General features: G+C 44.4%; 1 protein-coding gene across 1 annotated transcript in view; it reads right to left on the bottom strand.

Annotated features, from left to right (window-relative positions):
- The window catches only part of FNDC1 (fibronectin type III domain containing 1), a 74904-nt gene that overhangs the window by 29643 nt on the left and 31346 nt on the right, over positions 1 to 13915 (bottom strand). Inside the window, exons 9-14 of the mRNA XM_012451383.2 lie at positions 10915 to 11103; positions 7296 to 9355; positions 6746 to 7253; positions 4938 to 5038; positions 2626 to 2737; positions 1039 to 1479 (exon numbers count right to left, since the gene is read on the bottom strand). Of these exons, the coding sequence (XP_012306806.2) occupies positions 1039 to 1479; positions 2626 to 2737; positions 4938 to 5038; positions 6746 to 7253; positions 7296 to 9355; positions 10915 to 11103 (3411 nt within the window). The remainder of the gene's footprint in view (positions 1 to 1038; positions 1480 to 2625; positions 2738 to 4937; positions 5039 to 6745; positions 7254 to 7295; positions 9356 to 10914; positions 11104 to 13915) is intronic.

Below are 13915 nucleotides of genomic sequence, written 5' to 3' on the forward strand. Positions count from 1 at the left end.
ATACAATATTCATGTTCACACCGATTGGGCTTATCATGGTCAATAATGCTGCATAAGAATTCCAGGCTTGATTCCTGAAACGTCTTCACTCTGCCTTAGTTTTAAAAGACTTAAGCTTTATAGTTGAAATTGCAATTCATTTCAAACTGAGAGAAAGAAGATGAATCTATCTTCTCCATCCCTGATGCAAATCTAGAACGACTTTTTCCAAAGCAGCTTGAGCAGGGGACTGAGCAGAAAGGATGGAGACATATTAATATACAGGCTCCACCATGACCTGGATGAAAGTGTCCTAGCTCCTGCTCTTCAGGAAGAACAAGCCATTCTCAGAAGGAAGACAGACTCATATCAGAGGTGGCAGAATAGTGCAGATCAGCAGAGAGGGGGAAATGGTGTGTTCTCACCCAGTGGAAAGCCCACACTCCACACTCCCACAAGAAGCCCAGCCACATGAGGACTGGCATTCTCCAAAGGAGGGCTGATCAAAAAAGTGCTCAGCTGCCGAATATGCTGCCGAATATTCCTTTTCTTGGAGATTCTCAATGAGACTATTCAATGATCTAAGTGTTACAACTGTAAGAAATTTATCCAACCTTATTTAAATCACATAGCTAATCATAGAACCTTTTAAGTATATACGTATATGTTACAACCACCAATCTACAATATCCATTGGAACACATTTTGGGAAATGCTAGTCCAAACACCTAATGTCACAAGTTTCAGCTAAATTCTTGACTTGGGTTGTGATAAGAGTTGCCAGATAAACACAGGAGCCCAGTTAAATCTGACTTTAAGTGAGCAGCAAATAACTTTTTCATATAAATATGTCCTATGCAGTATTTTTCTTTGTTAAGTCTTCCAACCTTAGCTGTGACATGGTACTGTCAAACAAACCTGCTGGGATCAAAATGCATCCAGTTGCTGCTTTGCTGTGTGCAGTTCTCATCCCTACCCTGCAGGCTCCGCCACCCTGCTCTGAGCTGCGGCGTGCTAGTGTGCCTGGTAAGTGGTTAGCATTAGAACAAAGCCAGTTACCTTCTTCAGCATAGCACTCCGGGATCCCATTGGAGCCCATTATCAGGTTGCCATCATCGTCATGCCGTTCCAAGGTCCCAGGGGGACAGGTGGGGATGGGAGTGGTGGGTTTGGGGGTGGTGGTGGTGGTTGTCCGCATAGTGGTTCGGATCGTGGTTGTTGGGCGCCTGGTGGTCGTGCGGCGGGTGGTGGTCGTGCGGAGGGTGGTGGCCGTGGTGGGCCTCGGGGTAGTAGTGGTAGGCAGGGGCGTTGTAGTAGTGGTGGGCCGTGTGGTGGTGGTAGGGGGGTGGGTGGTTGTTTTGATGACCTCCAAGCCCACCAGCGGCTTTCCTCCAAGACTCAAAATTGGCTTATCCTGTGCACTGGCCAAGGGTGTGCCATGTCGCCCCTGCCCAAAGAGGGGCAGGCCGTCAGGACTCACGACGGGGGTCCCTTCCAGATCTGAAACAAAATCAACCAATAGCTACAAATTAAACAAGGTGAAACAATAAAAAGCAAGTAACAAGTGTCTTCTCAAAGCTTATGTATGAACGTGTTTTAATCAGTAAAAGGCAAAGGGATAAATGAATATTGCATCAGTATGCCCCATTATCCTGAGATAACGCTTGCGTCTAGCAGAGGAAGTAATACTTTCCTTTGCCTCATTCCTATTTCTAAGAGGGAAAAGTGTTACTTTGGATTAAAGGTGGAAAACTTCTGTAAAGGGCCAGGAAATAAATATTTTAAGCCTTATAGGCCAGATGGTCTCTGTTGCAACTACTCAATTAGCTTTTAGAGTGCAAAAAAGAAGATAGACAATACATAAACAACACATAACAAATGAGTTAGACAATGCATAAATAAGTGAGTGTATTGTGTTCCAATAAAACTTTGCATATGGACAATGAAGTGTGCATTTTATATAATTATCACATCACAAAATATTCTTTTTTCTGGCAATCATTTAAAAATGTAAAAACTAGGCCAGGCGTGGTGGCTCACGCCTATAATCCCAGAACTTTGGGAGTCAGAGGCAGATGGATCACCTGAGGTCAGGAGTTCAAGACCAGCCTGGCCAATATGGCAAAACCCCATCTCTACTAAAAATACAAAAATTAGCCAGGCTTGGTGGCGGGAACCAGTAATCCCAGCTACTCGGGAGGCTGAAGCAAGAGAATCGCTTGAACCCAGGAGGTGGAGGCTGCAGTGAGCTGAGATTGTGCCACTGCACTCCAGTGTGGGCAACAGAGCAAGACTCCATCTCAAAAAAAAAAGTAAAAACTATTCTGAGCTGGCAGGGCTTACAAAAACAGGTACTGAACTACAACCTATGGGTTGTAGTTTGTGGACACCTCCTCTAAAAGGGCCAATTTAAGAACAAAGTAAAGGGCCACATTTTCTAGCAGGTGTAGCCTGCAGGAAGAGTAGAGCCAAAGCAGTCTGGGGGAAACACCAAGTGCCGCCTCTTTTGAGGCTCTTCTTCCCACATGGGTAAAAGTCACCACACCAAGAGCAATCACTATCAATGAGGGGGCGAAGGAAGATAGATGCTGTGATTCTATAGCTAATTCAGTGGGCTTTTGTTCTTTAGAAACCATTTTCCCTTACCCACAATGGTTCGACCATCTCCTCCTAGTTTAATCCGAAGAGGATTTCCATGTGAATCTTGGAGGTACCTTCCTTCTGCATTCAATACTAACCCACGATCAAGGTCCACAACCTAAATCCATGATATAGATGAAAGAATATATTGGATGTTTTGAAATGGTCACATCAGTCCAACTACATGTACATACGTCTGAAGCTTCCAAAGAAGGAAACCGTAATGTGAGTAGAAGACATTCTTTTTGTCAATATCATTCATAAAGTCTTAAAAAATAAGGTGCAAAACAGTCATCTTTCATATTATAATTGCTTACCCATATAATATGTAAATTGTTTTAAGTTTCTCAAATCACAAAAGCTGTTAGAAATATTTTTACCATTAAGTACATGTGTCTAATGCCGGAAAGACGGAAGCAATGTGTCTCTCAGTTGAGGGAAGATATTAAATAATTTATGGCCCGTCCATATGGTAGAGTATTTTGCAGACAATTTGACATACATTCTACATATACGTGGACTCAGATTACAAGGCTGATTATTTTGCAAAAATATAAATATATCCATTTGTGTACATAGATTAAAACTGCAGAGAAAAAAATTATGGAAGGTTTACCTCAAACTGTTAACAGTGGTTATCTTTGAGAAGCAGTTTAGGTAAAGAATGTTTCTTTTTTTCATATATTTCAATATGAATTGTTTTAACTTCTTTCAATGAATGTATATTGCTAGCATATGAAAGACATAAAATCTTTCATTTTGCTGTTAATGTTAAAAATCAAAGTTGCTATAACAAAAACAATATAATTTGTAATCAAGTTGCCTAATACAGTATGCAGGCAAAAAATGTCACATTCTAAGGAACTGCAAAACTTGAAGAAAGCCATAATTATCTCGATTAAGGAACAAGCTCATGCTCTTGGCTGGTGGTTCTCAAAGCATGGTACTGAACCTGAAGCCTCAGCAACACATAGGAACTTGTCAGATACTCAAGTCACCCAGCTACCCAAGACCTGTATTTGACAAAATCCTCAGTGATCCTGAGCTGGCTTAAGTTTGAGAACCACTGCTTTACACAATCAGGCTACTGGAGGAAGCCCGAAGCAAGCCACTTGCTGTTTTGGTAATTAATACAAAATTTATATAAACCCTATTTTGAAATCTACCCCATACTGTTTCAATTCAAAATTGTTTGCAATGGCATTTTGCTTTAATGTGCATTTTTCCTATTATAAATTTCTCTTCCTAATCCCAGAACTTTGGGAGGCCAAGGCGGGTGGATCATGAGGTAAGGAGTTCGAGACCAGCCTGGCCAACATGGTGAAACCCTGTCTCTACTAAAAATACAAAAATTAGCCAGGCGTGGTGGCGGTGCCTATAATCCCAGCTACTCGGGAGGCTGAGGCAGGAGAATCACTTGAACCCGGGAGGCGGAGGTTGCAGTGAGCTGAGATCACGCCACTGCACTCCAGCCTGAGCGACAGAGCAAGACTCCATCTCAAAAAAAAAAAAAAAATAGGAATGATAACATGCATCTTTAAATCACCCATGACTGAAAATGTCATAGTCTTTTAGTATGTTTCTCTAAAACTTATCATTATTAATGGGAAGTTTTGATTGGGAATTACAATATAAATAATTTTTTTTGATTCTTAGAGAAAGTATTCTAAATTCCTGAATATTGTAAAGTTTTCTGTCTATTACTCTCAACCCACCAAAACTTCCTAAACATTTATCTTAACCCCAAGCAGTTAAAGCTTTTAGCTTAGACATACATAAAGTACTAATACATAGTTTTAGTCCAACAACAATTATTGGAAGATTCAAAAGACGATCTAATAAAAACTGCCAACATCACTCAGGGTTTTTGCTTATTTATTTGTTTGTTTTTACCCTGTGTCCTTTTAGAAAGGATTTGAGACAACTTACAGAAAATATGTGTAATGTTTAATCAAACAATACACAAAACCTAAAAATAAAATGAAGCTACCACGTCAGGGAAAATATAAGTTCATTTGAGAGGCCATAATTGCTATGGTTGGGTCACGCATTCATTTGACCTTCCTAACCAGTCAAGACAAATGAAAAACAAAGGCCCATGCCTTATCTTGGCTATGAGAAGAAAACAAGCTAGTCACCTAGAGAACCAAAGGTTTTCCTGAGTATGAAAGAAACTCTATACAAGTATATATGAATAGTTAAAATAGAGGAAAAAAAAACAAATAAAGACCACTTCATTTATCGTTACGCAATGTCCACCATCATTCTCTTCTCAACAGCATGAAAACAACGGGTATGTGTAAAGAAGTTTACCCTACCCACTTTGTTCCTTGAGGGCCATTGATAATTCTCTGTCCATTCGGTTTTCCATTACTACCAGGAAGGACTTTCCCTTCTACATTTGGTCTGCCATTATAACCTACACAGTACCAAAAATAAAAATAACAGAGCCTGGTAAATTCAGCATTTCCGGGAAGTTGGCTTCATACCAACCTATAAGTAGTAACACATCATTTTAAACAGAAGCTCTAAACAGAACTTTAAACCAATAGCTCAAATATATTAGATAATGATAGTCTTAAATTATGACTTCTCCATAACAAATACGAACATCTGTTAAGAATACAGTAAAGTCACAGCTTTCTGACAATACTGCAGGAATGAGTGTATCCAGCGTAAGGCAATTTGCCATAGAAAACTTAAGACCTTAGTAGCTGTAGCTTTATTTTAGCCATGTGGAAGGTAGAGAAAGGAAGGGTTGGAAGGATAGAGAAAATTATGTCTAGAATGTACTAGATGCTGCCCCACTTTTCTCGGCATGTTAAATTGAACACAACTTTTTCCAGCTGACCCAGGTCCCGGTCATCAATCGCCAAGTATAAATGCACGACGCTGTCTCAAAGCTTGCTGAACGCTGGGGCTGCTTGAGAACAGTAAGAAGATTTGCTCAGACAGTAAGAAGATACGGCAGCAACTTTGCGGTTGTCGTTTCTGTCTGTCTCTGCCTCACATGGAAATGTTTCTCATCAGCTCTAGCCTGTTCTGGTCCAGCCTTGACTCAGTAAAGAGCTTGGGCTTTCTGGCCACTACTTGCAGGTCAGACACTTTGTTCTCTCATTCCTTCATTTATTTATTAAATATTTATTGAGTTCCTGCTATGTACAAGGGAAAGCTGAGTTTTACATCTATTATCAGGGTGTTAGGTTTGCTTAAAATAGTCAATTTTCGTGGAAAACTGACTTTGATATGGGGCATTCTTCTATGCTTTTACATTGTACAATGCATTGTACAGATTAGCAAAAAAATATATATTCATTCAAGCGTGTTCTATAATGCCCCAATTACACGCAAGAAGATTTTAAAACACCACTGAACTGAATGCAAATTGATGGTGAATACCTCAGACCCTGCCCTGGACATAGATTCCAGTTCATAGCTGACTTCCTTCAATCCTGTTACAGACACACAAGGCACACCTCTGCCTGTGACTATTCTTTGTGACAATGATTTTTAACGTGCGTTTTGTGGAGGTTTTAGACAACATTCACTAATTGTGCTGAGCAATTCATACCCGAGATGCTGAGTTTGTTTTGGGGTTTGGTTGAGAGTTTTGCATGCAGAAGATGAAAACAAGAACAAGGTAAGCCTACGTATGTATCTAAACAGCTACTACGGATCCCTTAAACACACGTGGGCACATGAACAACTAAGAAGAACCTGAGTTTGGCATCATGGTTGTGACACATTTTCACAGGTTAAGAGTGTATACCAACAAATTTAAAGAGGCAAAGTGACAGTGAAATGACTGTGGAATTACAGGGAATATGGGTTAGTCATGGCTGTGAAATTAGGCCGTTTGGGATTGGAATGGTAGCTCTGCCACTCTCTAGCTGTCTGCCTGAGGGCAAGCCTCTCAGATCCTGAGCCCCAGCTTCCATCTGGAAAACAGGGATAACAATGCAAACCCTAGAGACAGTTCAGAGGATGAAATTATGTCACATGTGCAAAGTTCTTAAAGGTGCTTGGACATAGTAGGTGCTAAATAAAACAGCATAAAAACCTCTCCGGCATTGCCAGGAACACTACTGAGCACCTTAAAGAAAGACCGTTTGAAAAAATAAACTACCTTGTCTGTAAGAGGGTCTGGCAGGCTGGCGAGAGAGAGGGTTTCGGAATCTGGCGTGCATCATCCGCTGGCGCAGGGACAGCATCGGGGTGGTGGAGGAGTGGCTGGGTGGGGAGCGCGTGGTGTACCGCGGCCAGGGGTGGGTGCCCGAGATCGAGCTTGCGGTGGCAGCGCTGCGAGGCGGCGGTCGGGAAGGGAGGTGGGAGGCCCTGGGGGAGCTGCCTGGAGGTGAGGGGAGAGGTCGCTTCGCAGGAGCCAGGCTCCCTCCGCGAGGGGCAAGCGCGATGGCAGGCTCCCTCTCGTCCTTGGCGAAGCTCCCATCGGCGTATTTGCCGCCCCTGGGTGTGGAGGAAGAGGGCCACTTCCGCACAGAGGAAGACAGAAGGTCTTCCTTCCCGCCTTTAAAAATCCCCGCGTCCTCCTCCTCCTCCTCCTCGGCCGAGATCGACTGCTGGGATTTGGAGGACAGGGGCCGCTTGGAAGGAGGCTCCGACTTTCCGGGTATGGCCTGGATCGCGCCCTCCTCCTTATGCCCTGCGTAGGGCGATGCCCTGCCGGGGACCCGGGCCCGAAACTGGGGTCCGCTGGGCCGGCTGGGCCTAGCGGGGGAGCTCGCATGTCCGCGCTGGGATCTGTCGTCGCCACCGGCACTTGCGCCCGTCGGAGACTCCAGCTGCTGCTTGGGAAGGGACGCGAGTGCATCCTTGGCGCGCGCGGCGTGCGCGGGGGCCCTCACATCCTGGGCCTCGACTTCTGTGCTGTCGTCGTCATAGCCGCCCCGGCCGTCCTCATCCCGGTTCTGGAGGGCCGAGGGGAGTACCCCTCGGGAGCTCGCCGTGTAAGGGTCCGAGGAGTGGGAACGGCCCTGCGACTGGGGGATTGGCCGCCCGGCCTGGGCCTGTGCGAGCCTGGGCTGCGAAGGTGACCGCCCTGTGTCTCTGCTCTGGGGGCCCGGCTGATTCTGGGACGTGGAGTCAGGAGGAGGGGGCTGCTGTTCTGGGGCCCGGCCGGGTGTCGTCCTTCTGGGAACACTGGGCCCGGGGTGGTGTTGTGGCCGTGGGGCGAGCGAGCGAGCAGGGGATGCGTGGCGGCCTGTGGACCCCAGCTGCGCTTTGGGAGAATGTCCCTCCGTGTCCACGTCTGTGCTCTGTTGAACGTCCTGAGCCTTGGAGGACAGGGTGGAGTATTTGCCCTGAGGATGCGCATCTGCCCCTGCGGATTTAGGGTTCTCTGGGATAGGCTCCTTCCGATGCAGGCTGGCTCCTCTCTGAGGGCTCCTCCTTAGGGCCTCCCAGCCCCGGGAGATGGGCTGCCTGGAGAAGGAAGGCACGTGGTCATTGACAACGGTGGCAGGAAGCGGCTTCTCATCCTCCTCGTCTCCATGGATACCTGAGCCAAGCCTAGGGTGGGAAGCGGGGTGAGAGTGAACCCTGGAGTGGGCTCGGGAGGGCACAGTGGACTGTGGGGAGCTGGAGGGCTGAAGCCGAGGTGTCCGCCCAATGCCGAACCTGCTTGGAGCCCTCCCGTTGGCAGCAAAGGGCTTGTGTCTGAGCAAATGGAAGTGTCCAGAGGCAGGCCGCGTCCGCTGCGTCTGGGCCGTGGCCTCCGCCTGCCTCCCGCTGTCTTCCGTGTCACTGTCACCGTCGCCCTCGCCATCAGAAGCCTCCGCTCCCTCAGACACCTGCGTCCTGGAGGAGAGACGAGAAAAGACCGAGGAGGACGTGGCGGACCGCGATGGCGAATTGGAGTTGGTGGCTGGGGCGTCCTCGCCATCCTTCCCGCCCCTGGAGAGCGGAGGGCCCAGGTGTGGCTGGGTGGGCAGCAGCCGAGATGATCCCCCATGAGGTGGAGAAAGTCTTGAGGGTGAGGCCGAGGCACTGGAATCTTCCTCTGCGGCCCCTGAATGGGGGGTCCTCCGTGCCGGCGAGGCTGGCTTTGCGCCGGGGTACACGGAGCTTCTGTCGCGCAGAACGCTGGAGGGGGACAGGCGGCTGGGGGACAGGGCTGGCCGAGGCTGGGCAGAGGCACCTTTGGGGTGGAGGGAGCCCACAGCGAGTTCATCCTCGTCTGAGTCCACCGAGTCGTTGTCATTAAAGCGGGCACGGGGGGAAGGACGGTGGGAGGTGCTCTGGGTGGCCGCGTGGTGGGCAGGAGAGGCCGAAGCGGCGGGGGCGGTCCCTGGGCGGGGATGGGTGGCTGGGGAAAAGCCAGGCTTATCGACACCTTCCCTTCGGGGCAGGACTGGCATCCGGGCCCTCACCGCAGTCCTGCCGGGAGCAACCACTGAGTGGCCATGTCTACTCGGCGGTCTCAGGGGCCGTTTCTGGTCTTGGGTATCCGAGGGTGACGTGGGCGAGTCCTCCTGGGAACCCAGCTCCTCCTTCCCGGTGACTTCTGTCGACTGAAGATCCAGCTCCTCTGCCTTCTTAGCACGAAGCTGGGGTTTTCGGGGCGCCCCACCATTGGCCAAGATTTTGTTCTTCAAGTCAAGGAGAAGGTCCTTGGCATTTCTCCCTGGAGAAGCAGGAGGTCTGGGTGAAGGTGAGGAAGGCTCGGGTTTTTCGGGCTTCCCATTGTCCTCCGTGTTCTGCTGATCATCCGCCTTACTGGCTGCAACAGATTTTAAAGAACTGCCTGTCAAAGAAAAAACTCAAAAGCCAAGGCAGAGGTGATACAAAGTATTTGAGACAGTGTATGAAGGCATTTCAAATCAGTAGTCATAATGAATAACTTCTAATTCCTTAGAACACTGGAAACTTATTTTCTCAATGAAAGCATTCTTTTTAAAACTTATATTTTGCTTTGAATAACCAATACAGTCCTAGAAAATATACGTGAATTGAATCTCTATTAAACTAGGTTATGTCACATCTTATTTGAAGAATTTCTGAAATGAGTACTTTGAAGTAACTCATTTATTTTATAAATGCAAAATCTTATATAGGATTTTCTTAATATAACTGATTGTCAGTGTATTACAAATGCATTATAAAATAGCTGTCCTTAATAGGCAAGAAATCGAAAAAACCTGGTGCAAATTGCTGAATAATCTATACTCAAAGTGACAGGGGAACGTGTGAGGAGCAACCCATCTGTAATTTTTAAGGCATTACAAAAAGTTCCCTCTTCCCGTAACACGTCCTTGCCTGCTTCCTCCTTCTTGTTTAAAATTCCATTAATAATGGACACAATTTTAATTCTAAAATAAGGCTTAAAAAAAAAGACTCCTGGGATAAGCAATCATATTAAATGTACTGTAATCACCCTGTCTTCAGCACAGACTGACTGAGGGAAGAGATTCTGTGAGGGGAGAGGAATCTGTATTGCAGTGAGAGAGCCAGAGGGGACAAATGTCATCCATGTCACAGATTTTTCCATGACAAAATTGTCTAATATTGCAGCATACCATGGGTCTCCACAGCACAAAATGAAGGAAAAGCTGCCAATATCCAGCATAAATGTGAGGAAGTAGACAAGAAAACACGGTCCAGAAGCACTCCTCTCCAGCTGTGGATCTTGATTAACTTGTTGGGTTTTGATACTGATCAGGTAAGCTGGACAACTGAAATCCTTCTGACTACCGCTGCATTTCTCAATAATGGAATACAAACCAAAAATTTTACTTTTAAAAAAAAATTTAGATTCAGGGATTGCATGTGCATATTTATTATGTGAATGTATTGCATCGTGGTGAAGCTTGGGCTACTAGTGAACCCATCACCCAATCAGTGAATATTGTACCCAGTGGGTAATTTTTTTAACCCTCACCCATCTCCTGTCCTCTCTGCTTTTGCAAACTAAAAATTTTTAAATCTATATGGAAATTGAAGAGCACTAACAATGAAAATGTCACATTACATTTGTAAAAATGTTCTTTGCCTCACACCGCAAGCCCAAAATTAAATAGTGACATCACATTAATCCTGTAATTAATACACTAATAATACTGCAATAATTATTAATGTTATCAACAATCAGTAACATTTTAGTCTTTGAGAAGACTAATTTCCAAAGAGAACACAAAAGTATTTTAAAAATCAATATGCAGCTTAGCCTGGAAAAATCATCTGTTGAGCAGTTCCAAACCCAAGAGCATGATTCAAAGGAACACAAAACAAACAGCAGGAATGGAGAGAGAGAGAAGACAGCCACAGACACACGGTGCTTACTTGCTGGCATAGCGACAATGAAGGCTTTGGAGTGAGGTCCCAGGCCTCTCCTGTTTGCGGCCCGGATTTTGAAAAGATAGCGCTCCCCAGGCTGCAGGCCATCCACCAGGGCAGAAGTCGTATCTCCAGGATAGGTGAGAGACTTTGCTCCAAATGGTTTGAGAGCCGGGGCATATGAAAGAATATATTCTGAAATGATTTGGCAGATGGTTGGAAGGAGGAAACTGAAAACAGTCCTGCATCCAGCAGACAGACTGTGGGCAGGATGAATTAGAACGTGCATTACTAAAATTCATACACTAGCAATGCACGCCAAGTCACCAGCTGGAGCATGGAAACACAGCAGAAGGTAAACTCACATTCATTCGGGCACCCAGACAGGGCTGTATATTTAATTAGCTGACACTGGCTATTTTAAGCAATTTAAACATATGACAGGCAGGAGGCCGGGCTTCATGCAATTTCCCCCAAATTTCTACATTGTTGGGTTTCTAAACTTTATTTACTAATTTGCTATGATGGAATATATCCTGATAGAAGAAACTAAGGAAAAAGAAGGGACAACTGCTAGGAATCGATCCTGAATAGCTCCTGGCACCTTCAAGAGTTTCACTTTATTAACCTGGGTTATTTTTATTGGCACGTTTAGCCAGAAAAATTCCATATTTGAAATATAATTTTATTTTTGTAGGAATTATAAAAGCTCTTAGTCAGTATAAGCTGATAAAGATATTTCACAGTATTTTAGAGCTGTGAAGAAAAGTTGCTAAGTAGAAGATTTATGTGATATTGAATGTTTCCATCTTTAATTGGCTCTATCTATAATCATATAATAACCCTGAATTTAGAAAACCATAGCAAATTCAGTCCAAGGAAATAAAATATGTCTATGTTCACATGAAGTTATTATAACATAAGGGAATCATATTTTAAAAATTAATTTTCACCTTCAACTAAAAACTGTCATGCCTATTTTCCTCTCAATGAACTCAAGATTTACAAAACATCAAATTAATACAAGTAAGGGCTCTGCGCAGTTTCTTGCGCCTGTAATCCCACCACTTTGGAAGGCTGAGGCAGGCAGATGACTTGAGGTCAGGAATTCAAGTCCAGCCTGGCCAACAAGGTGAAACCCCTGTCTCTACTAAAAATACAAAAAGTAGCCGGTCATTGTGGTGTGTGCCTGTGGTCCCAGCTACTCGAGAGGCTGAGGCAGGAGAATCACCTGAATCCAGGAGGCTGAGGTTGTAGTGAGGCGAGATCGCACCGCTGCACTCCAGCCTGGACAACAGAGTGAGACTCTGTCTCAACAAAGAAGGAAAGAGAGAAAGAGAGAAGGAGAGAAAGAGAGGGGGAGACTCTCTGAGAGAGGGAGGGAGGAAGGGGGGGGAGAGAGAGAGAAAGAAAGAGAGAAAGGAAGGAAGAAAGAAAGAAAAAAAAGAAAAAGAAATGAGTAAGAGCTAGAATCACAGAAAAGTCAAAAATTATCAGGAGCATGGATGATCTTTTCTTTTCCCTTAGCTCCAATCTTTAAAAAGTATATTCATTAAAAAAAAAAAAACTTTTAACCAAAAATGCTTTTGCAGCATTTGTCTGGAAAAAACACAGCATTCATTTCTCATTGAAAATCGACAAACTTGTCATTTGTGGTGGTCAAAAGTAAGAATTAAGAAAGCCCATTGTCTACAAAATGTTGTGATTCCAATTTTAAAATAAATGAAATCCATCTGGAGAAGAAATTTAGCTATGTCAAAGTATATTCTCGATTATGTTTTATATTTCTTGTACATAGAGAATGCCCTGATGTAATTATCAATTTTAATCTCACCACTACACCCTTCTGAAAACTAAGCAGGATTAAGATACATGAGTTCTTTGGGACATAAACTCAGTAGCTGTTATTATTTCTGGCAATATTTAATTGACTATCATGGAACTTCCGTCACCAAGGAACTGTAAATATAAACTAAGATGAGGCGAGAGAAAGGGTACGTAAGTAGCATGGTAATAAAGTCACTAGAGGTGCGATAATTACCTTTTTATTTTTTAACTAACAAAAAGCAGTTAGCCAGAAAAAGTCTTTATTCAATTTTCAGAGGTCTTCTCAGCAGCACAACAATACTTAATACGGAGGGAGTTAAAGTTCAAATTGTTGAAAAAAGAATGATTTAAAGCAAGCTTGTTTGACCCGTGGCCCACGGGCTGCATGCAGCTCAGGACAGCTTTGAATTCAGCCCAAAACAGATTCACAAACTTCCTTAAAATATTATGAGATTTATGCATGGACCTTTTTTTTCAAAGCTCATCAGCTATCGTTAATGTCAGCGTATTTTACGTGTGGCCCAAGACAATTCTTCTTCCATTGTGGCCCAGGGAAGCCAAAAGATTGAACACCCCTGATTTAAAGGGACCAAATTAATATTTTTCTCTTCACTTGTTGTGGATTTATTCCAATGACAAAAAAAGAAAAAAAGAAAGAGAGAGAGAGAAAGAAGAATAGTATGATCTATTCTTTAAAAAAAAAAGTGAAAAAGTATTAAGTATAGAAAATACCGTTCCACATCTACCTTCCTTAACTTCTATTATTCCACAAAAAGGTATCCTAGATGGCAGCAAAGATAGCTTTTGGATGAATATAAAAGAGAACCATGGGCTGGGTGCGGTGCCACACACCTGTAATCCCAACACATTGGGAGGCTGAGGCGGGTGGACCACAAGGTCAAGAGATGGAGATCCTGGCCAACATGGTGAAACCCCGTTTCTACTAAAAGAAATACAAAAATTAGCTTGGCGTGGGGGTGCACACCTGTAGTCCCAGCTACTCAGGAGGCTGAAGCTGAGGCAGGAGAATTGCTTGAACCTGGGAGGAGGAGGTTGCAGTGAGCGGAGATCACGACACTGCACTCCAGCATGACGACAGAGCAAGACTCCGTCTCAAAAAAAAAAAAAAAGAGAGAACCACTCAGTTTTTTCAATTAAAAAATTCTCAAAGGCGATTAGT

The sequence above is a fragment of the Aotus nancymaae genome, unplaced genomic scaffold (genome assembly GCF_030222135.1).
Source record: "Aotus nancymaae isolate 86718 unplaced genomic scaffold, 86718_ANA_hifiasm-v0.15.2.pri h1tg000040l, whole genome shotgun sequence".
In the NCBI taxonomy this organism is placed as follows: Eukaryota; Metazoa; Chordata; class Mammalia; order Primates; family Aotidae; genus Aotus; species Aotus nancymaae.